At 41.9% G+C, this 23,191-nt stretch overlaps 1 protein-coding gene across 6 annotated transcripts in view; it reads left to right on the top strand.

Annotated features, from left to right (window-relative positions):
• The window catches only part of HIVEP2 (HIVEP zinc finger 2), a 136,768-nt gene extending 117,368 nt beyond the window's left edge, over nucleotides 1-19,400 (top strand). For all 6 annotated transcript variants that reach the window (XM_036380979.2, XM_036380975.2, XM_054514414.1 and 3 more), the window contains 5 exons: nucleotides 107-261; nucleotides 5,364-5,539; nucleotides 8,080-8,181; nucleotides 8,693-9,603; nucleotides 16,846-19,400. In XM_036380979.2, the coding sequence (XP_036236872.1) occupies nucleotides 107-261; nucleotides 5,364-5,539; nucleotides 8,080-8,181; nucleotides 8,693-9,603; nucleotides 16,846-17,664 (2,163 nt within the window). In that variant the 3' untranslated portion in view covers nucleotides 17,665-19,400. The remainder of the gene's footprint in view (nucleotides 1-106; nucleotides 262-5,363; nucleotides 5,540-8,079; nucleotides 8,182-8,692; nucleotides 9,604-16,845) is intronic.
• The last annotated feature ends 3,791 nt before the right edge of the window (nucleotides 19,401-23,191 follow it).

Raw genomic sequence — 23,191 nt, 5'->3', positions numbered from 1 at the left:
AGAATGAGAGTTTGGCTTTGACCTGGTATGTTAAAAGTATTTGAAATGAAGTGTGCGTTTATTGTATGCTCCAGAAGTAACACCCTTGCTTGACTTTATTCTACAGATGAAACATGAGCCATTCTTCTTGTTTGGCAGCAAGCTTGAAAAGAAAGTAGTGGGGAATATTATAAAAGAAAGAGTAAAAGGAGACATTCATGGAGATAAAGACATTACATCCAAACAAACTGAGCCGATACGAATTAAAATCTTTGAAGGAGGGTAAGAAAATATAACTGGAAATTTAAAGCTCAGCCTGTTATTTTAAAGACATTTGAAAATGAATATGAATGAATTAGAATGTGAACAGTCTTCTGTATTCTTGGCATGTCCTGTAGCTCCCAAGTCTCTTCTTTTTTGTGTATTTGTCAGTCTTAAAATGCACCACAGGGTACTTGTATGCTCACTTTGCTACTTTGCTATTAAGACAATTGTTTTCCATCTGTGTGAGAGAGCACTCACTTGAAATTGTTACTTTAATTTCTTAAGTCATAAGGAAGTGGATGAACTGTTAACATTTTGATATTTTCTGTGCCATTTCTTTGTATTTAATGACTTTCATGAGGATGTCTTTCCATTTTTAGGCACTGTGTACTTCCACTCAGTTGAACGGGTTGACAAGGTGTTCTTAGTATTATTCTTGCAATATTGTATTATTTACTGAGGTTGGCTTTTGGAGATAAAATGTAAAATGCCAATGAAATCTATGGTATCTAAGGCTAATCCATAGATCTCTCATGTATGGTTGATAAAATACTGTTTCATTTTACTATGGCAATTTATCACTCCAGTGATAACAGAAGCAAATAACAAAGAGGGGAAAGCCAATTAACATTGTTTTGAGGCTTAAGAAACTTGTTAAGAAAGGAAAATTAAATAGACACTTGTTTGTCTCTGCAGTATTCTCTAAAATGGAAGATATTGTTGAGTTTCTTTTACAGAATTCTGACACTGTGCAGTTAGTTTGCTAGTTTTTAGTTTTGCATAGGCAGGTGGCTAAACAAGATGTGATTTTTAGTCTTACCAAACTCAGATGGTCCCAAAGCACTGTTTTATTGGGGTAACTAAATAGGTCAGGAGGGAGGTGTGAGAAATTCATACATCCATTTCCTTCTCCTGTCAGTTTGTACCCTTTAAAATCTCAATTGTCCTTCATCGATGTTGTGGTTTTTTCTATGATTGAATAATCTCCATGAAATTACCATTGCCATTTCTCTGTAGTCCGCAACACTGAAGGAGTATAGCCTACATCTTGCCTGAAAGACTGAAAAAGTTCTTTTGAAGGTTTTTATAGGTGTGCTGGCCCAGACACCCTTATCCTGTTCTCTGTAGTTGTACCTTGTCCTAGTACCTAAGCCAGTAGACTGGCTTTACAAGAGTAAGCCAAATTCAGTTGTAAGCCTAAGTTTGCAAGAAATGTAAAAGAGCTGGTGCTTCAACTCACTCCCACTTTGAAGTATAAAATTGCTTCCCACTTTGTACCATTTCTGAATTCAGATGACCCAGCTGAAGATAGTCTGCCCTGATGTAAGCTACATGATGAGAGGTCAGAAGAGTAAAAGTGTGTTAAGGAAAGCAACTTAAAGGAGGATTCAGATGAGTGTGAGCTGTAGCAGATCACTCTATAAAAAACTTCTACTATCTAATACTTACGTCAATAAATTTTGTGTGTTAATTGCACTACCTTAAGTTTTCCTGTACATCAATAAGGTTTATGAAACTATTTGAGTAAAATCATGGAATTCACACTTCACTTAGAAATGTCTCCTAGTAATACTTGGCTATGTTTAGATACACTTTGAGTAAAACAAAACATATGAAACCTTGATGTGCACATCAATTTCTGGAGAGAACAAATAGTCTGTGCAATAGACTGGGACTTCCTCAATAGAAACATATAAACTGCAAAACTGCAGCAAATGAGGTGATGCAGTGATGCACTCTTTCCTCATGCATCATAACTTCATGGTACATTTTACAAGAATTATTTGTGGAAGAACAGATTAATTCTTTCCATTCTTGACATTCATTTGGCTATTTTTTAAATTGATGTAATATACCTTAGATATTATTGTCATGTCTAGCACTGCTTTCTGTCAGGGTTATTGAATTTTTCCTTCTCTTCAAGTTATTGTCTATCGCACTTAAAGCTATCTATTGTCTATCACTTCTTAAAGCTAGTTTTTGATGTGGGTGGGTTTCTATGCTTGCTTCTTCTTGGCTGTTTGTTGAGCTATTTTGTTCTTCTCTCTTCAAGCACACCTTCATGTCCTCTCAGCACATAGTGCAATGAACTATATAGCAAATGTCTGTTGTCTTCATGTCACATTTTCTCCCCTGGATACACAAGCATGGATGGTTGTACCTTGTTTCAGCAGGATATTTTCGTTTTGGTTTTCGGTTTTCATGGGGAATGGGTTTCCTTAGGCTTTGTGATTGGTTTTGTTTCATAGGTGTGAAGAAGGTAATTAGCTGAGAAAGATCTGTGGTTGTCTGCTTTTGATTTGTGTGAAAGCCTGTCCACCTGGCAGGCAAGTGGAGCTCTTGCATCTGCCTTGTGCCAGGCGGGTGGAGCATGCATATGGCTGGGCAAAAAGCAGATAGCTGGGGCTGGGGATGAGTAAGAAGCTGAAGGAGCAGAATCAGAATTGAGGCAAAAAGTAGATCATTTAATCATAGAGTTGTTACAGTTGGAAGAGACCTCTGAGATCGAGTCCAAATGTCGGCCAGTTCCACCAGATGTCACAGCACATCACCACCTCACCGCAGAAAGCCCATCAAGAGCATTTTGTAAGCATCATAGCAGAGGGAGTTTGGAAGGAAGAAACTAAACACTGCATTGTTACCACTGGCAGGTGGCTTGATTCAGGTGAAATTATCTGAATCACAAAATCTGCCTTCCATCATCTGACTGCAGATGTGACTGATGGGATATGAAGCAGTATTTCTCAAAAAAAAGCAGTAATTTCCGGTTCAATCCTTGCTGCAGTACAGTTAGTTACTAGTGGTGTGCACAGAAAGAAGGGACAGGACAAGCATGCCTGCTCATCTGACACCTAGTTTAATGACATTAGCTGACAGCAAGAATTCACCGTTTGCTTATGTTTGTGCTTTCATATCTACCAGTAATAGACTCTAATTGAAAAACCCAAATAAAATAACATTTTTAATAGAAATTGCAGGACTCTGAGGCTTGTTAATGCTTTTTAACTCAAGAGTCCCATCCTAGTCAAACTCTGAGCAGCAGTGGCCAAAGTCCTTACATGGACATTACATAGTAGGAAGGGGGAAATTATTCAAAGCTTTGAGAGAGGCACAAACTAGCACTAAGATCAAATATTCCTGAGGTCTAAAAGGTAATCACCATGACTCTGACTTCTGGTCTTTTAGTTTTTGCACCAGCCCTTCTTTAAATGTCAAGTTTGTGTGTGTCATTTCTCTTACAGTCATTGTTATGATGAAACATACTTAAAGAGTCAAGGTCAGTTGTGGCCAAAAACCATCTATATGAATGATGAAGAGACACATGTTTTATCATTATCTTTGTGTCCAATGGGATCTGACAGGTGACAGAAGCCAGTGGAATGAGGTCAAGCAGAAGAAGAGCAGAGATGGAGCAACAGAAAAGCACATGTAATAGCACAGCATTTATCTTACCAGTATCAATCAGGGGTGGTACGGTAGACTCCATCCCAGAAAAATCAGATTTTAAGGAGAGATGAAGAGAAGATAAAATAGCAGTATTTCAAATAATAATGGACTTTTTTTTTTTTTTTGTCTGTGGGAGAAAGCTTGGAGGAAGTTGATGAAGCAGTGGATAGAGAGATAACTAGCAGTCCTTGGCATGTGCATATGAAGGAGAACCTGGGAAATGGGGAAGCCAAGATCCCAAAAATATTGTACAGAAAACCTGCTAGAGAGATGATTAAATACTACATTATTTCAGACTATTTCAGTTTTGTCCATGCTGCCAGGGACAATGAAGGATATGGGAGAGTACAGCTTTGTTGGAAATGAGATGAAAAAAACCTGAATTTAGGCATCTGCATTTGAAAGAGGAGCTAATGAGTTTAAAAGATAAGAAGATTGACTTCAAAACAGGACACTGTTTTTCTAGAATATTAACTTCAGAATTTATATTGTCTATGATATAGCTAAACATATGGGAAAGTGTTCATCTAAGAACAGCACACTTGAAAAATGTTCCAGCTCTGTAACCCAAAAATAGTCACTTTTTTTCTTGTAGAGTTATCATCACATTAACAGAATCTTTCACATAGTCCCTTTTTTATTTGAAGTACTGAATGTCAGTATCAACGATATTTTGTGGGTTGTGCATCCACAGAATCACTGAAAGTACTTTGTGCTGCTTAGGATGAGGGCAATGGAGGATAGAGAGCAGAAGAAATATTATTTCTCAGTTCTTGCACTTCCTGGATTTTACTTTGAGTGAATGAGGATGGAATTCTTCCCCAAAGGAATGCAGTCTTCAAACCTCGGAACAGCCTGAGTAGATTCCCTAGACTCCTTTAGATTTCACTATTAACAACATTTTACATGATAATAAAGGCAATGTACAGCTTTACATAGATTTTCATATCTTATTTATTTTCTAACTGCACACTATGTGATCAATAAAAAAACAGAATAGAAACCTTATGTCTGTGTGTTGGTTCTATGCCGTGATAAGAAAAATTTCAGTAATAGCTTTCTTCAAAGTATCTGTGTTTGACCATTTTATTTCTGAAGCATCACATACCTGAGTGAAATCAACTCCATGTCTCTTTGGGGAGCAATTTGTCTTAGGGAATGTAAGGCATGTGTAATGTGAATGAATATATCCTTGCTCGTCATCTGTGTTCCCTTTATGCTTAATGGGAAGAAACAGGCATTTCCAGGATGTGATTTATCTGATCCCAAGGGATAAATACACTAAAATAGTTAAATGAACCGTGCTGCAAAATAATGCTGTTTTCAGTGGTGGTAAATGTCTGTGCTGTACAAGACTACAGTGAGCTGAAATCCAACCTATAGGCTTATATTTGCAGTTGTGTCTATAGGAATGGTTCTTCATTGGTTTCCTGACAAGGTGTTTATACTGTTCTCATACTGCAACCTGTTGGTTTCATTTTGTTTAAATACATTGGGACCAGTACATTCTCTGAAAGCCAAATACTTTATGAGTTCCATACTGAAAATTCAGTAGTTCCTTTGGACTTCTGTGAGTTTGCATTGATTATGAGGATCAGATGCATAGAAGTGATGTTTGTACATGTATCAGACCTAAAATCTGAATGACTTAAATACTTGCTCTCTTCCAACAGGTATAAATCAAATGAGGATTATGTCTATGTCAGAGGTCGTGGCCGAGGAAAGTACATTTGTGAAGAATGTGGCATTCGCTGTAAAAAGCCAAGCATGCTCAAAAAACATATCCGCACTCACACTGATGTCCGGCCTTATGTATGCAAGCTGTGCAATTTTGCCTTCAAAACTAAAGGTACTTGACCTTTTTAGTTGAGCTCTTGCCACTTCTGGAGCTATTTTGCCCTCTGGGATCCAATCACCCATTGCAATCAAGAAGAATATTTCCTTCAGAATAAAATTGTTGTGTTTATATATACAGGACTGTATAAGAAAGTTTGTTCTCTTCTGTTCAATTAATCCAGGGATTTTGTAAGACTCTGAGACTCCTTGGATAGCTTCATTAAGAACCTAGAGGCTCTTGGATGGTCCTTCTGTCTTCAGGGAAAATGTAGTAGCATAAGAACCACCCTGAAAAATAATACTTTGCCAATATTGTTGCATGGTGCAAATTTTAATTGCAGCAACACTTAAATGCTACCAGGAGACCATATTTCTTATGACATAATGTAGAAGCAGAGCATCAGCTGCTGAGGAATACATGCCTTCACAGGCTTTACAGTGGGTCAGTTTCAAGTTTATAAATAATATATGTCTCCTAGATGGGCCAGTCCATCCACTGTGGCATTAATTATGAATAGAGATCTGATAGCTTCTGTTCACATGTATTTATCAGCACAGAAAAAAAGCTTCCATTTGTCACCCTGTGGCCACAGATAATGGTATTATTTGGAATTCAGATTTGTGATGCAACCATCTCCTTGAAAAAAAAAAAATCCTTTCCTTGGTATGATTTCTTTGTAGCACAGTCTAAATGAGCCTTACATTCTCAGTTTCTTAGCTTCCCTTTGGCAGACAAAAGAATGGATTCTAGTCCCAGTGCAGTGAAACTTAACTCAAAGGGGGAGAAAGGATGCTGAAGGAAATTTCTCCCAAGATCCCCGTGCAGTTTCATGGCTGTTTTGAGGATTGAGAATTGTAATAGTTTCCATTACTCCAGCAGTTCTTTCTGTGCCAAAGATGGGAACAGCAGATGGGAACTACTGATGGTAGTAGACCCATCAGCCTAATTTAAGATGGGCACATTCATGGGCATGTAGAGACAAAGACAAGGAGCTGCTTGTTTGTAGTCCCAGTAGACCATCTGGTGAGCTGCTCTCATATCATTGCTTACATTTGACATTGCTGGAGGAATGGGTCTTGAGTAGGGACTTGAAGTACATGACAGGGTTGTGGTTTTATAGCTGTGTTCAGAGAGGACATTCCAGGAAGAAGAGGTGTCATGCTATTGCACAGAAGGGGCATGAGTAGCAAGAGACTAGGTTAGCCTTTGAAGTACAAGAAGTGTTTAACTGGTGCATTACTGATTATAAGCAGTTGTCAGCCTCATAACTACTGTTGCTACTTTGCTGAGAGCAGTAGAGGATAAACTTTCAGAAGTACTTAGGTTTTTAGTTTTTCCGAGAATTTAGCCATCCAGAAGCATCAATGGCCATGTCAAATTTTTCATGCAGTGCACAGACTCAAGAAACTCCTAGTGAGAAGGATATTATTCAAACTAGCTGGAGCTGAAAGGCAGAGAAGAAGAGCATTGTGAGTTTCTAAGCACACCTGCGCTATTCAGCAGAGGAGTGCAGTGTTCCTGACCCCAGATGGCATGTACCACAACACCATCTGGAGATGCTGGTTGGGGTCCTAGAAGCAGCATAAATGTATTTCCAGAGGGCTTTCCTTGAGCTAAGAAACACCATGACTTGGTAGTGGGTTGGTTTTGCTTGTGCCATGCTTTCCCTTTTGGGTGTTGCAAATGAGGCTGAAGTGGCAAATGGATTAGAGCTATATTCTCCAGCTTGTGCTTTGTGCTCAAGATTCTTTGTCATGAAATGTCTCTTGGGGCCAATCTCAACCCAGTTTTTTAATCTATGAAAAAACAGACCAAGGCAGGTGCTCCAGAAAATCAATAGTCTAGTGTTAGATTGCTCCTTCAGGGGAATGGGAGATTTGCTTTCAAATCTCTGCTGTGTCTGGTTTAGATCCATACTCTAAATCTGGGGGCTGAACCTGAATTTCCCCCATCCCAGGTGGGTGCTGTAAGCACAGCTCCTCTCAGTTCAGAGACTGCAGCTAGATGGTAAATTTGCATAGAAAAGTCTCCTATAAGTGTCTTTTTTTTTTTTTTGGTCGGGTACTTTTGCCTCCAAATGCTTCAAATACATGGAGCATTTGGAAACCATGTGCTAAGTAAATGGGAGAGCCCTTACCTGGAAAGTGCCACTGTGTAAATGGGAGCATGAGCCCTGAATGGCTGCTGTGCTGTGGACTTACTTCAATGTCTAGGCAATCTGTACGTAGTATGAACAATGAGTCCAGGAACAGATAACATCTAAAAGTGGGTTTTGTAGGGGTGCCTAAATATCATGTGGAAAATTGGAGAGATGCCTACGTACGTCTCAGGCCCTGAGTGTATTTAATTTTTTTATTTTCTATATAAAAAATGAGTCTCATTAAAACAGGCTCTGAGGCCAGTGGTCTTGATGAGTCAGCCCTGTCTGTTGTGGTGTTTTCTAAAGCTAAACCCCATTACCTGCAGCATAATGGAGTTAAGATACACCAAAAGCTTACTTGAAGAATGATCTTTGTTGTTGTCCATTAATTACATTAATCTCTGATCCACAGGAAATCTGACAAAACATATGAAGTCTAAAGCACACATGAAAAAATGCTTGGAGCTTGGAGTATCAATGACATCTGTAGATGATGCTGAAACTGAAGAAGCAGGTATGTCAAAATGATTTAATTTAGTTGGAATGGCCTCATTCCAACAAAAGTATGGAAAGTATGGAGTCTGTAAATGACTCACTGCACTTTAGCACAGTGATGGGCATGGGAAAATATATTACGCATATTTGGGGCATTTTTTAATTGAGAGTTAACATTTTAATAAACAGGAAGTAAAAAAAAAAATTCTATCTAGTTATCTGGATTATACTTTTTTACATGAAAAAGCACTAGAAATAAAAGTATGGCCTGTTGTCATCTGTCTCATATGAGGTTCCCAACAGTGAAGTTGCAAGGTAGTATTGGATGAATTTGCTTCCATACTTCAAGTATAGAATTTTAGGCATTATTTTGAAAAAAAATGTGGTTTTAATCGATGAGGAATGGCTTTATGCAGCCATCCCAGATGAAGAGCATCCAGTGATGGCATTGAGTGTGCTGGGTGGGGAATGGTTGTGGCATGAGGGGTGGGATATGTGCTAATCATTTGGACTTGCTGTGGTTGTTACAGAAAATATGGAGGACATGCAGCAGGAAGCAGAGAAGAGCAGCAGCCTGGCAGGGCTGTCAGCAGAGCACCAGTTTTCTGACGCAGAGGAATCGGATGGCGAGGACGGCGATGACAATGATGATGATGATGAAGATGAGGATGATTTTGATGATACTCAGGGAGACTCGACACCAAAAACCAGATCAAGAAGCACCAGCCCGCAGCCCCCTCGGTTCTCCTCCCTGTCAGTGAACTCAGCTGGAGCATCGCAGGGGGCTTCCCCAGAGGGCTCCCTTTCCGTGGGACACTCTTCCCTCATCAGTTACTTGGTCACCTTACCTAGCATTCAGGTTACTCAGCTTATAACACCAAGCGACTCCTGTGACGACACACAAATGACAGAATATCAGAGGTTTTTCCAGAGCAAGAGTACGGATTCAGAGCCCGATAAAGACAGATTGGACATACCCAGCAGCATGGACGAGGATTGCACGCTTTCGTTAGATCCCAGTTCTTCTCCGAGGGACCTCTCACCTTCCAGTCAACAGTCGTCACCTGGCTACGATTCTTCACCCTACAGAGATAACTCACCAAAGAGGTATTTGATGCCAAAAGGGGATTTGTCACCCAGAAGACATCTGTCACCCCGACGAGATATTTCACCCATGAGGCACCTTTCCCCGCGGAAGGAGGCTGTGCTGAGGAGAGAGTTATCACCAAGACGGGACGTGTCCCCAAGACGTCACCTATCGCCAAGGAGACCAATGTCACCAGGGAAAGATGTGTCTGTTCGAAGAGATTTGTCTCCCAGGCGAGAGAGGCGATACATGGCCTCCGTTAGAGCGGCGTCTCCCCGGAGGGGCTTGTACCACAACCCAGCATTGTCCATGGGTCAATATTTACAGTCTGAATCTATTCCAGTGGGACATTCAGTAAGTATGAAAGAATATTTTCATTCCTCCTGTCAAAAACTGTGCTCTTACTGAATTTGAGCATTTCAAAAATCTTTGCAGCTTTGTAGAAGAAGAAGACATAAACTTTGAGTCTTGGTGGGAAGTCTTGGAACAAATGCAAGAAGTTTGGAATAGACAAAGACCAAGTCAGGATGCTAATACGTTTAGATACACTAGAGTCAGCCTAAGGGGCAAGTGTTCACTTGGTAGAACTCTGAGTAGCTCCATGAACATTAGGCTGGTTTGCATTTTCTGCCTCCATATTCATTACATATATATATATGTATGTATAATTTTTAAATGGTTCAGAAAGCTTACATGGTTTGTGAGGCTTTCTTCTGCACTGTAAGAAATCTTGTGCTTCCTGGAGTCTCAGGTGAGATCCGGCCAAAATCAAGGCTTAAAGCCCTGTTCTTGTGGTATGGTACCCATCAATGAGTATTGCTTAATGGAATAAAAATGCTAAGATAATGAAACCTCTTAGAAAAGCAGAGTGCACACTGAAATCATGATCTGTGGCTGGAATTTAAAGGATATTATTGTGTGAGAGGAGCAGGCAGCTGTATGCCCCGCAGGAAGTGCCACAACTGTTTGGGTGGAAATATGCAAAATTTGCGCAGCTGCTATCTGTGCTCTTCCCTTTTGGTAAATCAGCTCTCAGAAAGTGCCTGATTGACACTTTTTACCAGCTCTAGCATTCACAAAGCACTCCCTCCACAAATAGATTACATCTTCAGAGGTAAGGAATGGCCTTCCTAGGTGTGAATTTACTTATTTATTAACTATGCTTTCCTCGCCATATTGCTGTTGTGGCTGCCCTCTCACTGCCTGCCTATATGTGGGTTCAACCTGGGCAAGCTACCTCAGAACTCCTTGCTCTTCTCCTGGCTGGCCTCTTCTACCTGCTTCCCCATTCCCAATCTTCTTGGCTCTCCATGTAGTCTTTGCAGTGTCCCTCTGTGGAGGAGAAGAATTGAACCCTGAGTTCATACAGTCAGCATTTCTCAGCTCTGGTGTGTTTTTCTCTGTAGAGTCAGGCTGATGTGTTATCTGCTCCCAGGAAGGGAGTGAAGGATGCACCTGGGCAAGGATGTTTGGAGCAGGTGTGGACCAAAAAGAGCTGAGATGCTACCAGCCTGGCAGATCCAAAAGTGATTTCCCAGTATTTCAGGGGTATAAGGGAAAGCTGCAACTTGAGTGGCCGTATTTATAGGAGAGAGCAACACAGATGCTTCTCCCACATCTTAGATGTTGCCCCATGACCTAGTAAATTGTTCAGGAGAGCACTGGAGAGGGTGACTGATTGATTAAATGGTCCTTGAGAAAGGGCATGCTGAAACCCTGCCGCACTCTGACAGGAGCGATTGCTGCACAGCTGAGAGAGGGTACAAATCCCACCAGCAGTTCTGCATTCCTGACTATGTGAGGAAGCACAAGTGGGTGAAGAGTCACCAGTTTAACTAGTCATGATGTCTTAGTATCAAATGAATGGGATCATATGGGATTCTACAGCTGACATTGTGCAGGGTGCCCCAGTCCCTCATGTCCTATATGATACACACTGGCATCCTGTAGTAAAGATTTTAGATGTTAATTATGCTAGCAAAACCAGTAATCCTTGACCGTCTGACAGTTCTTGCTGTAATATTTTTCTTATGCATTATGCACACCTTCCAGCAAGGCATTTAGCGCATTGTAAGGACTCTCTTAGCACTTCTCATTCCTTCTTTTAAAAAAGTCCACCATGCCAGATGGACTTCTAATGTTTTTGAGGTAGAGTCAGACATGTGGTAGTGAAAAACACAATGAAAAATCAGTTCAGTTGTCTTACAGAAAGGATCAGTAACTTGATGGCATGTTGAGTGTTTGAGAGAGAAAGCCAGACCTCAGTAGAGTCACTACAACCTGAATACAGGAGGCATCACTGGAAGTGGAGCCCAGGCAAACGTAAATGAAAAAAAGGACAAGTGAGGATGATTGCCTATTGCAACAAATGACTGCAAGGAAGGAAAGATGCATTCCTGGTCTCTTGATGCCTCTCTGGAAAATGTATTTTAGCCAAACATTAGACAAGCTTAAGTGAAACACAAGTTTTTATACTCAGCATGTGGGAAGACAGATAGCACCTGAGCTAGCTATAAGAGAAAGCTGTCAGAGAAGAAAAAGGAATAAAGGTTGTTTTTCACTTTTTAGAGTAGTGAAATCCAGCAAACCAGAACATCATTAGCAGCTGCATTGGTGATGCTCATGCTGGCTTACAATCCTTAAAGTGCTTTCAGAGCTGCATTGGGTTCCCAGCCCTTGCAGGAGTAAGGGCAGTTTTGTGCTTCTGGTGCCTGCAGCTCTCAGAAGAGGCCAGTTTTCTTTCTTCTCAGCTGAAATTGATGTCTTTGCTCAGTCTCTTTGGCCAGTGCTGCTCTAGTTGCTCTTCATCTTGCTTCCTGTTGAATGTCCATGTACTTTGGTGGTCTCATGCAAAAGGCTTGTAAAGTGCTCATGCATGAAAAGCACCACATAGAAAGCAATTAAAATTATTTGTTTAGGAAGTGGAAAAGAGCATGGTGAAAGTAAATATTTTTTTAGATTGTATAAAAATACAGAAAAATACACACTTATTTTCTCCTTCAGCAGGCAATAGCAGGATAGACTCTTGCAACAGAATACTCTCTCTAAAGTAGCCTAAGTCTCTAGTGTATGCAAGGTCACACTTGACTTTGACTAGTTAAGTTGGTGTCTTTAAAATTAATGCTAGATATCTTCTGTTCTCTAAATACATTCAGGATCTTCTGTCAATGGCAGAGGTTTCTTTCCTTACTGAGGAGGCTAATGCCATTATCAAAGGGCTCAGATTCTTCTTCCAAGTCATCTTCTGCCAGTCCTGAGAGAAAGAGAAGGAATAGGAAGGCTTCATTTGTTCGCCCTGAGTGAATCTCTTTTATCATTTTCGTTTGGATGAGGTATATGTCTCTGTTGTCACATTTTTTGTGTTTTGACTCAATTTTTCAGGAGTAAGTGACCTGGATTGTTGTCAGATGGAATTAAACTGAAAATGTGCACCAGGAGGGCAGCAGGTGCCCTTGAACTGTGAGTGGCCATCCAAGTGACTGCAAAGAGGCCACATAGGGCTAGTCTGAAGCAACCTTTCCTTCCAAATCCATAACACTTGTATCGTCAATATGGGATCCAGCACAAACAGTTTCACTCCATTCCAGCTTGTCCCAAACCTTAGTACACCTTGCTACTTCCTAGTGCAGACCAGAACCTTTGCCTTTTCTTCCAGTCCCAGGATAGACACAAAGAGATCAAAGAGGTGCCTTGCTGTGAGTGGCACAGACTGGTCTCTCACAACTATTTTAGCTTCTAGGCAGTAGTGGATTTTGCTTCTGCTGCCATCTTGTTGCTCATCTCATTCATTTTGAAGTCTGAAGCCTGTCTTGATATATTCAGAAGGACTGAAGGGAATTAGGCACCTCTATGACCACTTGAACATTTATAGGACTTATGGTCCTTTGATCATCCCGAACATGGATATTAAATCACTTCCCAAACACTCACTACTTTATCATCTTGAGTGAAGTGCATTCTTGTACAGAGAGCCAGAAAATTCCAGGTAAACTGTAAATAGGTTCACTGGTGCATCTGGGCTACTGTGGTGCATTCTGTGTCGGGCTGTGTGGGATCTCAGCACATCGTTCCCGATGTCCAGAGATGCCAGGAGAACCCTTGGGGGTCTCGGAAATCCTGGAATGTTGCCAAGAGTGTTTGGTGGCTTGATTTTGATCCATCCACAGAAGTGACAAGAGTTTGAGGACATGAGAATCACTTTAGAGTGAAGGGTGTAAAAGGGACACATTTAGAGGGGGAAATATAAACTTTAAGGTTTTTGGGTACAGGGGGGTTATGGAGACAAGATGGAGGGATCAGGGCGTGTCTCGTCCTTCTTCTTTCTTCTTCTTGTCCTCCATCTCCTGTGGTGATGTTGGCACTTGGGGATTGGTTTATGGTGAAGGTGTACTTGCTAACATGGGTGAAAAGTATTGGAAAATAAAGGTAAATATCATGTACGTAGATTTTAGTATAAAAAGACATGACCGCCCCGTGGGTGGTCAGAGCGCCCTTGGCTGCCTTGCAGATCAGACCTCTGTTGGGCAGACAGAAAATTTTGTAGATAAGAAACAATCTGAAGACCAAAAAGCTGAAGAGTCCAGACTCGTCCTTTGAAACGCGTGCCACCCGGGAGCCACTCTACCCGTGTCGGGGCAGAGACAGACAGCTGAACCCGACAGGGCTGCAAATTGAGCTGATCCTGAAAGTGAGGGCCATACAGAATTGTAGTCACTTTATTGGGCATCATGTCTTTCAGGAGACACATTGGTAATGTGCTCTGTTACTGATTTTCACTGTAGAGTTCAGTGTTGTCTGGTTTTTAACTTTAAAAACCTCAAGTACATTATGACATGCTAATCAAAGAGACTGTTTTCCACCCAACATGTTTTTGCAAGCTGTGGTCTGAGGCTGCCCAGAAGATGTCTGTGAAGGGTGCTTGTCTTTGAAATGTGATCTTCCTCTTAATCTTGCACAGCCTGATTTGGGTGATGTACCAGATACAGGGTAAACCCTATCTCATCCCTGAGGCATTCTGAGGGACTTGTGAATCTGCATTTGGCTTTGCTCAGGGGTCTGATGTGGCAGTCTGGCTTTGTGACCAGGTCAGAGCATTTAGTGAGGAGCTGCTACAAATACTGTTGCTTGAGAAATTATATGTTACCTGGAGTTGAAGGGAAATATGCTAGACTGTAACAAATGAGAATTAATAGGAAACAAACTGGATTCCCATCACCTGACAAAGAGAAGAGCTCAGCTCGCAGCACTGGCAGCAGCCCATTCTGACTGCAAAAAGATGCCAGGACTTCCTGCTCTGTGCTCTGTGATCTAATACTTGCCCTGTCAACTGCAGAAAGTCTTTACATTTTCAGGATGCTTGTTGAAAAGAGGCAGTCTTTCTCTGTGAATATGTGTGCCTGCTTGTAGGAATGAAATGCTAGATATTGGTAAAAGAAATAAAAGCAGGGAAAGAGGTAGGAACAGTTACTAGTGATTTCTAATTGTTTCCAAGCTTACCTGCCTGGGCTAGAGAAAAATAATCCAGTATGTGCCCAGCCAGGCTTGGAAGGTATCCAGTGACATGCACACACTGTCACTGTCTGTGTTAAAGTTGGGCATATGAGACATATATTGGATGATGTGGCGGATCTTGAAGCACACAGCAGTTTCTGTCATGTTAGCCACCTCTATCCAGCAAGGACAGACTCTTGCTCTATTCCCTTATGAAACTCTGGCAGGGTAAAACATGAAGCCAATGTCTTTCTCAGTTAGAGATTTGTGTGTGACTAGGTTTATTCTTTGATGAGTTTTACTCTTTTTTTTTTTGCTCAATTTCCCTTAGCCCAAGTTCACATCAGATGTAATAGTAATAAATGTCATGGTGTAGGAAATGTCCAAAAGGACAATATGACTGAGGAACTGGTTGACAGTCCAAAGATGGAAAAAAAAAAAGGGGCAAGCAGCTGTGCAGAGGTGAAGTTAGTGATAGGAAAGACGACAGAGTAGGTGAACTGTCTTGTGGCTTGGCAGTTGCAGTTTATTTTGTATAGTTTTCCCCATTCAGCAATATAATGTGCTGTCACCATGCTTTCTTATGGCAGTTTCTCTTTTATGAGACTCAAGTGTCTCACTTTCTGAATAGGAAAATTCCCAACATAGATTAGTCTCTGAATAATATCTCTGAAGTTTGACTCTGATGATTATGGGTCACCCTTTCCTGTCTTGACATTGATTTATATTAAACAGGACAAAGCATCTGAGCACAGTGAGATTGAGCCCTTGGGTAGCACAGAAACTGAATCTTTAATTGCCCCCTAAACCAGCTCCCTAGGATGGGATCAAGAGGTTGCTTAATGCCTTGAGAGCTAGGATTTCCCAGCAGTGAAGTGCTGCCACTTCAATGCATTGGCATTTAGCAGCACAGTCCTCGGGCTGCCACACCAAGGCTGTGGTAGCATTACAGCTGTGGGGCAATTGATCCATGTTTGGTCAATTTACAGAGCAGAGATGAGCATTTTCATTCATTTAATTTCATATGAGAGTCCCTGAGAGATGTGTGGCCAAATCCCACATATAATTATGAAAATGTCATCCTGCACTTCTGTCATCATTACTCCTCTGGTCAGCAAGAAATGATACTTAATCATGAGATAGCAAACAAATTTTAAAACTTAGGAATGAAAATAAAAAGGAACCCAAAAGCCCAGGGCATATTTAATACTGCGTGGAGATGGAGCTATTTATTCTTTCAAGGCAGGAACTAATGGGAAGGCAGTGAAAATGTCAATATTGCGAGATTGGCTTTTATTAGCCATCACAAAATCCCCCATTCTTCTCAATCCCATTATGATTGGGTGAGTCTCCCTGGGACACAATCATCACTTCTGCTCACAGCTGATGCCTGTGCTTTTGTTATTATTTATTGTTTACACTGCAGATAAGCCAGAGGGGTATTCCATTGTCTCAATGACTAAAAAAATTTGTGTCTTCATCACACAAAGACACTTGAACTTGCATGGAAATACCCATCTGCTTTCACCAAGGACTGGATAAAGCTCCCAGGGAGCAAGTGCCTTCTGTGGGGCTCAAGAGCAGATTTTTCAGAAGGCAGTAAATTCATACATGCTATCAGATATTCCCTGTTGCGCCAAGCAGTGGTGCTGAGCAGGGGATGTTCAGACGTGTACTTCTCTGCAATAAAGTTTAAATACCAGCATATTTTTCCAAAAGAGAGGGTAAGATGGATCTCCTGGCCAAATTTCTCCTGGGGAATGAAAATCTATCTACCCCAAATTCTGTTCAAAGTTTCAGTTGAATATAATACCCTCCACTTCCTGACCTAAATTGCTGCATTGTGTTGCTGAACTCTCTTAACTAGCCACTGCCTTTCACCTCAGAGTCATGAGCCCTGTAGGGCTGAGCTAAGCAAAACCTCCTCTGTTGTTTGGATATGCAATTAGCGGAGTTTTCCAAATGCTTTGGGATCCGTCTGGATGAAAGGTGCTTCATGAATGGGAGGTTGTGTTAGACAGGAAAGCAGATAGGTGGTTTGGCAGCCAGACAAGAATTCTGATAGTTACAGTGCTGACATCTCCTTTTTTTTTCTTCTGGTTACAGAGGAGGGGGTTGTCTCAGGCACCTTATTTCAACATATATGGAGAAAAAGGAGGCATGGAGCACCGCAGGTCTAGTCTGTTCCCTGAAGGTCCGAGCGACTACGTCTTCAGTCATCTTCCACTACACTCCCAGCAGCAGATCCGAGCACCTATCCCCATGATGCCTATCGGGGGGATCCAGATGGTCCATTCAGTCCCCGTGGCCCTTTCAGGTTTACATTCTCCGTCCACTCTGGCCCTGCAGAGGGAGGTCTCTGAGGAGAAGCAGAGAGGAACTGCGGAAGCCCTGGCAAAAGAGCCGTTCAGCATTTCGAAGCCCCACGAGAAGCGTACCTCTCCGCACAGCTTGCACCCCGCTGCTCCCCCCAGCGCCCCCTCCTCGCCGCTGCTGTTGCTGGCCCAGAGCACATCCGAGGACAGTGTGGTGGCTACCGAGAGGGAGCAGGAGGAGAACATACAGACTTGTACAAAAGCCATAGCCTCTCTGCGAATCGCCACAGAAGAAGCCGTTCTGCACGGGGCGGAGCAGCTGCAGAGGCCTTCTGAGCCTCACCAGAAACCCTTAGAAAGTGCACATTTTAGCATTAAACACTTTAGTGGATCTGAGCCGGGCCAGCCCTGTGCCTCAGCCACCCATCCTGACTTGCATGGTGGTGAACAGGACAGTTTTGGTACATCACAGACTGCGCCAACCCATCCCACCTTTTACAGCAAGAGCTTTGTGGATGTCCAGCAGCTGGGCTTTCACAGCAGGAGCGAGCCCCCGTCAAGCACACAGGAGAGGAAAGATCCGTCATCTGAGAAGAGCAAGCTGCATTGATCTGAGATGCATGGAGACTTTCACCCCATACATTTACCCCACCTTTTTTTTTTTCTAGAGATAGAAAAAGTATTCAAATTTACAGCATGCCTGTTCTAAGTTACAGTAGTTTGCTATTATATATACTTTTGTTATATCAAAAGAATTAGATAAAGTAACAAGTCATCATGAGCCTGACCAAAACTAAATTTGAAATTCTTATTGGGTCTGGTACTTTTAAATTGTACAGATGTTTGTGCCTTTTCTTTACTTTGCTTATATTCTTATAAGCATTTTTTTAGCAGTAATTTGTACATATTTTAGAATTTGTGTATCTGCTTTGTAATAAATGTAATTTCTTTCCTTTTTTGGACACTTGGATCTAAATGATGTAAAACAGAACAGCATCAATATATGTGAGGTTGCACTAAAACATATTTTTATATGATTAAAACTGAACAGCTTTTATGTACAGCTCTGATTCTGTAATACTAATATTTATTTACTTTGTTTCATAAATTGTAAATTTTTTTCTTAATGTTGTGGATTGCTTTTCTATGTGAAGCATGGGATTTACTGTTGCGTAATTAGAACAAAATGTATATTGTAAAACAAGATATTTAAACTAGAGTATCTTATATTATTCTGCACTTATGCATTAGTTAAAAAAAGAAAAAGATAAAAGATGTATCAGTCAGTTCTTAACTCTTGTAATTTTTTTTGTCTCTTGTTTGCCGGATTGACTATAACTTAAGTGCTGATTGTGATTTTAAACTGATAGTACCGTAAAGCATTAAAGTAAAACAATGTGCTATTGTGAGTTTTTTCAAAGCTTTATAAAACAGTTATAAATATATTAAAAGTATTTGGTCTTATGTGAACATGTTGATCTATATACTCCTTAAAAAGCTATGGGAAAACATTCCACCCCATGTAAATATGTGCATCACTGGTGCCATCTGTGTAGCTCACCGGGACCGGCAGGGTTTGCTGTGCTGGTGCTTCCAGGAGCGGGCTGGGGCACTGCTGACTGCCAGAGGGCAGAATCCAGCAGCGTCCTGACCCACTCCCTGGCCTCCAGCAGCAGGGTGGCAAGGCCCCTACGGCCGCTTGGGGCTGGGCGAGGAGCTGGCCTGCTGGCTGGACACACGGCGCCCTGCCGAGCCTGGCAGTCCCCTGCTCCTGAGGGCTCACCAAGGGCCATAGGTGTCATGGAGAAGTGCCCTGGAGTGTCAGAGAAGGGTTTGGAGAGGAGAAAAAGGTGTTTCCTTGCACTTGAACTCCACAGCTGGCCACTCCCTACTGCAATACCTGTGCCAGCTTTGGGGGAGGCTCCCGTTCTGTCCTGTTCCGTCCTGTCCTGTGGATGGAGGTGTGTGGCCCTGCTGGCAAGGCAGAGAGCACTGCCACCCCGGCCTCTTCTGAAATGGGTTTCATGGGCAAGAAAGTCACAGTCTTCCAGTGCAGGGTCTTCACCTGGGCAAGGTTTGCTACAGAGGGAAGGGAGGAGGAGCCCGGGCTTGTGTTTGAACACGTGTGGTGGGTTACCACTACCACCAGCAGCATGCGTGCCTGCACGCACGCACACACACACACACTCAAACACACGCATGCACACGCACAGATGAAAGAAACCAACGACCTGGATTATATTTTGTGCTATTTAGTGGATTATAAATCTGTGAAAACAAGTTTGTATATTGAAAATACATCTAAGGAGTGTTCTTTAAAAAGAAATAAATATACAGTTACATGCATGAGGTGTCTAGTTTTCATGTGTTCTTTGAATTTTCCAAGTTTATTGATGTTCCAGCATTCTGCACAAGAAGCACCCTTAAAAATGTGAGTGGCAGTGGAAAATGTGGACCATATATTGGCTTTCTCACATATTACCAAACTAAACCAGTTTATTTCTCTGCTAATACTGTGTGGGCGCAGAGCCACAGGTGGCATGTGTCATAATTCTAGCATGATGGCATATGATTAGTGTAATACCATAATGGACAGTGACCATTTCTAAACATTAAAGCTTAGCTTCTCATACCCATTGCAATGTTCTGCCTTTATTCCAGATCATTGTGGTAACCTTGCCAAGAAAAGCATGTGCCAGAAAACTGGCTCATCTCAGATTGGAGAGAGGAGAAACAGTATATGTAGTTGGAGATGAGCAGCCTGTTGGATCATGCTTCCATAAAAAAAAGGAGAACTCAATTATACATTTTAAGTAAACAAGCTCCATCTGATAAAAGCCTCTCTCCTCCTGGGCTTCATGGCTGTATTGAGAACAAAATGCTCTGCACAATGATCAGCTAATCAGGTAATCATAGATATTTTATTAAAAGGGAACCAAGCAACTCCTGATGGTAAATGCTCTATTAACATTGCCTTTGTAAGCAACCCTCTTACTGTGGGAGTTACCTCTGACTTGTTTGATTATTTTAATTAATTTGCAGCTGCAATTTGCCATCCACCTTCTCAGCCTTGGGGCATTTTTTTTTTATAATCGGTGAGCAAGTATCACTGAAATTACATGTGATATTTTTGGGTTACAATGGAGCAACGCTGAAGAGGTTTCAGGTACTTACAGTCTTAATTGTATTTTCTTAATGAGATAATGTGTATACAGTGCTTTGAAAAAAACCATATCCTCATGCAAGGCATAGACATCAATGATGACTTTTCATGCTTTGTAAAGGGTGTGGAGGAGAAATGGCAAACATGTCTGACAAAATTTTCCCAGGCATGAGCAATTTTCAGAATCAACTGTGCAAGCACAGCAGTGAGGACTGGGGGGCAAATAATTCTGTAAGCTCTCTGCCTGCACCTCCCAGTGCAGCCCCCTCACACTGCCTGCGGAGATGATGGTGTGGGGCTGTTTGTGCCCCGCTGTGATGAGCCTACGGCTTCAGCCTCCATGCTGGGAGAATGCAGCTGCATGGCTCCCTGCCGGGAATGCCGGTCTCCAGGCAGGATTGGAGTTCCTATGAGAGGCAGCCCCTCTGAGGGTGATGGGGAGGGGGCTGCTCCACAACACTCGGTGCAGTGGATGCAGGGAGGGCTCTTTGGACCAAAAAAAGTGTAACCCTGAGCTCTCTGATGTAAACGCTGTGTTTTTAAAAGGGGTAAAAAGAAGAGATTTAACAGGGCACTCTAGAAGAAACTGCAGAGCCCAACAAGGATCCTTACATGCAATGTGCCAAAAAAATTCCATGTCATAAATATAATTACCTATTATATTGTTCAAGGAGGTTATAATTTTCTATGAAGATCCATATGTCTTTTCTGTAAAGCACAAGGGAAATACAGATGCTCTGGCAAGCTCTCTTTATTTTCTTCTCTCAGAATACTGTCACTAGAGTCATTTCAGGACTTGCGTCAGCAAGACAGAGGGTGTATCAAAACTGCCTGCACAATCCTCTCACAAAGCTTTAGACTCTGACTCAGGGCAGTAACTCTATCGCATGTTAAATACTTCTGTGTGGACTTCCCCACTGCAGGACACACTGCCAGCAGTCGGTAATAATTAGCACCAATAAAGGGCATCATTAACTATAGCAGACCCCAATGGAGTCAAGGGACTTAGGTACAAAAATTTCAATTCAAGAATGCTGCAGTCAACTCCCATTTAACCCTAGAGGCACCTCAATTTACAAGGTGCCCTGCCTTGTTTAAAGCTGTTTCCTGCTTTTGGGCATGAGGTGAACTTCTCTTCTTGGAACTGCTTCACGCCTCTTCCCCTCCCACTTTGACCTGGACCCCAGAAGGTATGTATTTCTTGCCTAGAGCCTCCAAGGGACCTGCCCTACTGAGTGGGTCTTTGAAAATATGATGAAATATGCTTCCCTCTTGAATTATACTTTTGGCAAGTGCTGTCATTACCTCTCACAGATTAGTTTAATGATTTGGTCCCCATTTATGGATATCTAAAAAAAGCCCAAACCATCCCAAATCTGTGCTAAAACCATCTAGATCAACACCTCCAGTCTCCTAGGAGAGTGCCCTAAAATGCCCCACAAGAAGTTTTTTGTTTTCTGCTGAAGTTCTCCTACTGTGAAACAAAATATTCAAGATTCACTGGATCATCATTACTGTAGGCTACTCTCCCCAAGATGAGGAACTGTTGGATGTGCCCTGCTCAGTAGGAAGGGAGCTGCCTGGAAAGCTGGTGACTAGAGTGGTGTGACAGAGACTTAGAAGGACAAGGACTGAGTTCAAGCAGCTCCCTGCTTGAAGTCTTCTAGACAGCTTGGAGAGCACAGTTTCCAAACATGCTTTCTACTTAGCATCCAGCCCCTGTCTGAGGTGGCTGACTCTCCTATGTCCAGTGGAGGTGGGCCAAAACTTAAAATTCTGGGCTTCAGAGAGGAACAAATCCCAAAAGTTAGGTGTTACAGTGCCTGAATCCTTTATTGGGTTTTCCCCTAAATAGCTCAGGGAGATCAAGCCTTATTGATTTATTTCATTGTCCAGTGGAACAAGTCAATGGAAGTTATCCTTTTAAGTCATTCAGCCACCCCTGAAAATCTCAATCAATATTCTCCAAAGGATGTCCTTAAAGTAAATCCAGGATATTCAATGCAAAACCTGCACAGTACATCATATATTTTAGTCTAATCACTATTTTGGTGGGGCTTTTTTCAGTTAAGATGCCTGCATGAAAAAATCAGGAGTCTCTCTACTAATTGAGTTTATTACAGTGACAATGTTCCTGTGCCCTTTTCTCAAACACAGACTACACACACTAAACACAGACCCAGAACATATGCTTACTGTAAGGTCAATTTAAGATGAAAGTGTTGGATAGCTTGACTTGTTCTGCAATTATTCTTGGGGTCTTTACATATGCTTCATCTGTCACGTGTGTTTGCAACTATCTTTAATATGCCTGCTTTTAATTGGCTTTGGAACCACTGATAGCACCAGGAACATGGCTAGACAGCTTTCATTGCGAAATGTTTGGCTTTTGCCCCTGTGATGATGCCTACATGAGATATAATAAGCTGATTTGTTGTGTGTACATAAGTCTTTTCCAAGTGATTGTGCTTGGTGACAAAAACTCTTTCTAAGAGTTTCTTTAATTTGTGGGTATAGAGGTGGCCTGTACATATGTGTAGGGCTTTAGTAGGCATATGATAGAAGTTAAGGAAATATCTCTATCTTTTCATACAAGATAATCTTAAGTGGAGGCAGAACTGAATGAAACCCATCCTTGGGAGCAAAGACCATGAACCACAAGAATCCCCATAAAGAACGAACTGGCATTCAGGACTGTTGTCTGTCCATGTTGGTGAGTGTCTGCACAAGCTGCCTTGGTGTCATTTTCCCTGAGCTTTAAGAAATATGGATGGTCTTCTATTGCACTGCACATTGCTGTATATGTTGCAAAATCACGTCCTACAGGCAAGGCTCTCACCCATGGCACATCAAGCACCAGTGCACCTCTGCTGTAGGGCAGCCAAGGGATTCTGGGAGCCTAACACCTCCAAGGTCTGTTCCAGAATGCAAATAGCCTACAAGATCTGATTGCAGGCTGGACTGCAGGCTGGTG

Source organism: Molothrus ater, chromosome 3 (genome assembly GCF_012460135.2).
Source record: "Molothrus ater isolate BHLD 08-10-18 breed brown headed cowbird chromosome 3, BPBGC_Mater_1.1, whole genome shotgun sequence".
NCBI classification, from domain to species: domain Eukaryota; kingdom Metazoa; phylum Chordata; class Aves; order Passeriformes; family Icteridae; genus Molothrus; species Molothrus ater.
Note: the sequence above shows the minus strand (reverse complement) of the source record. Positions and strands in the feature narration are given on the sequence as shown.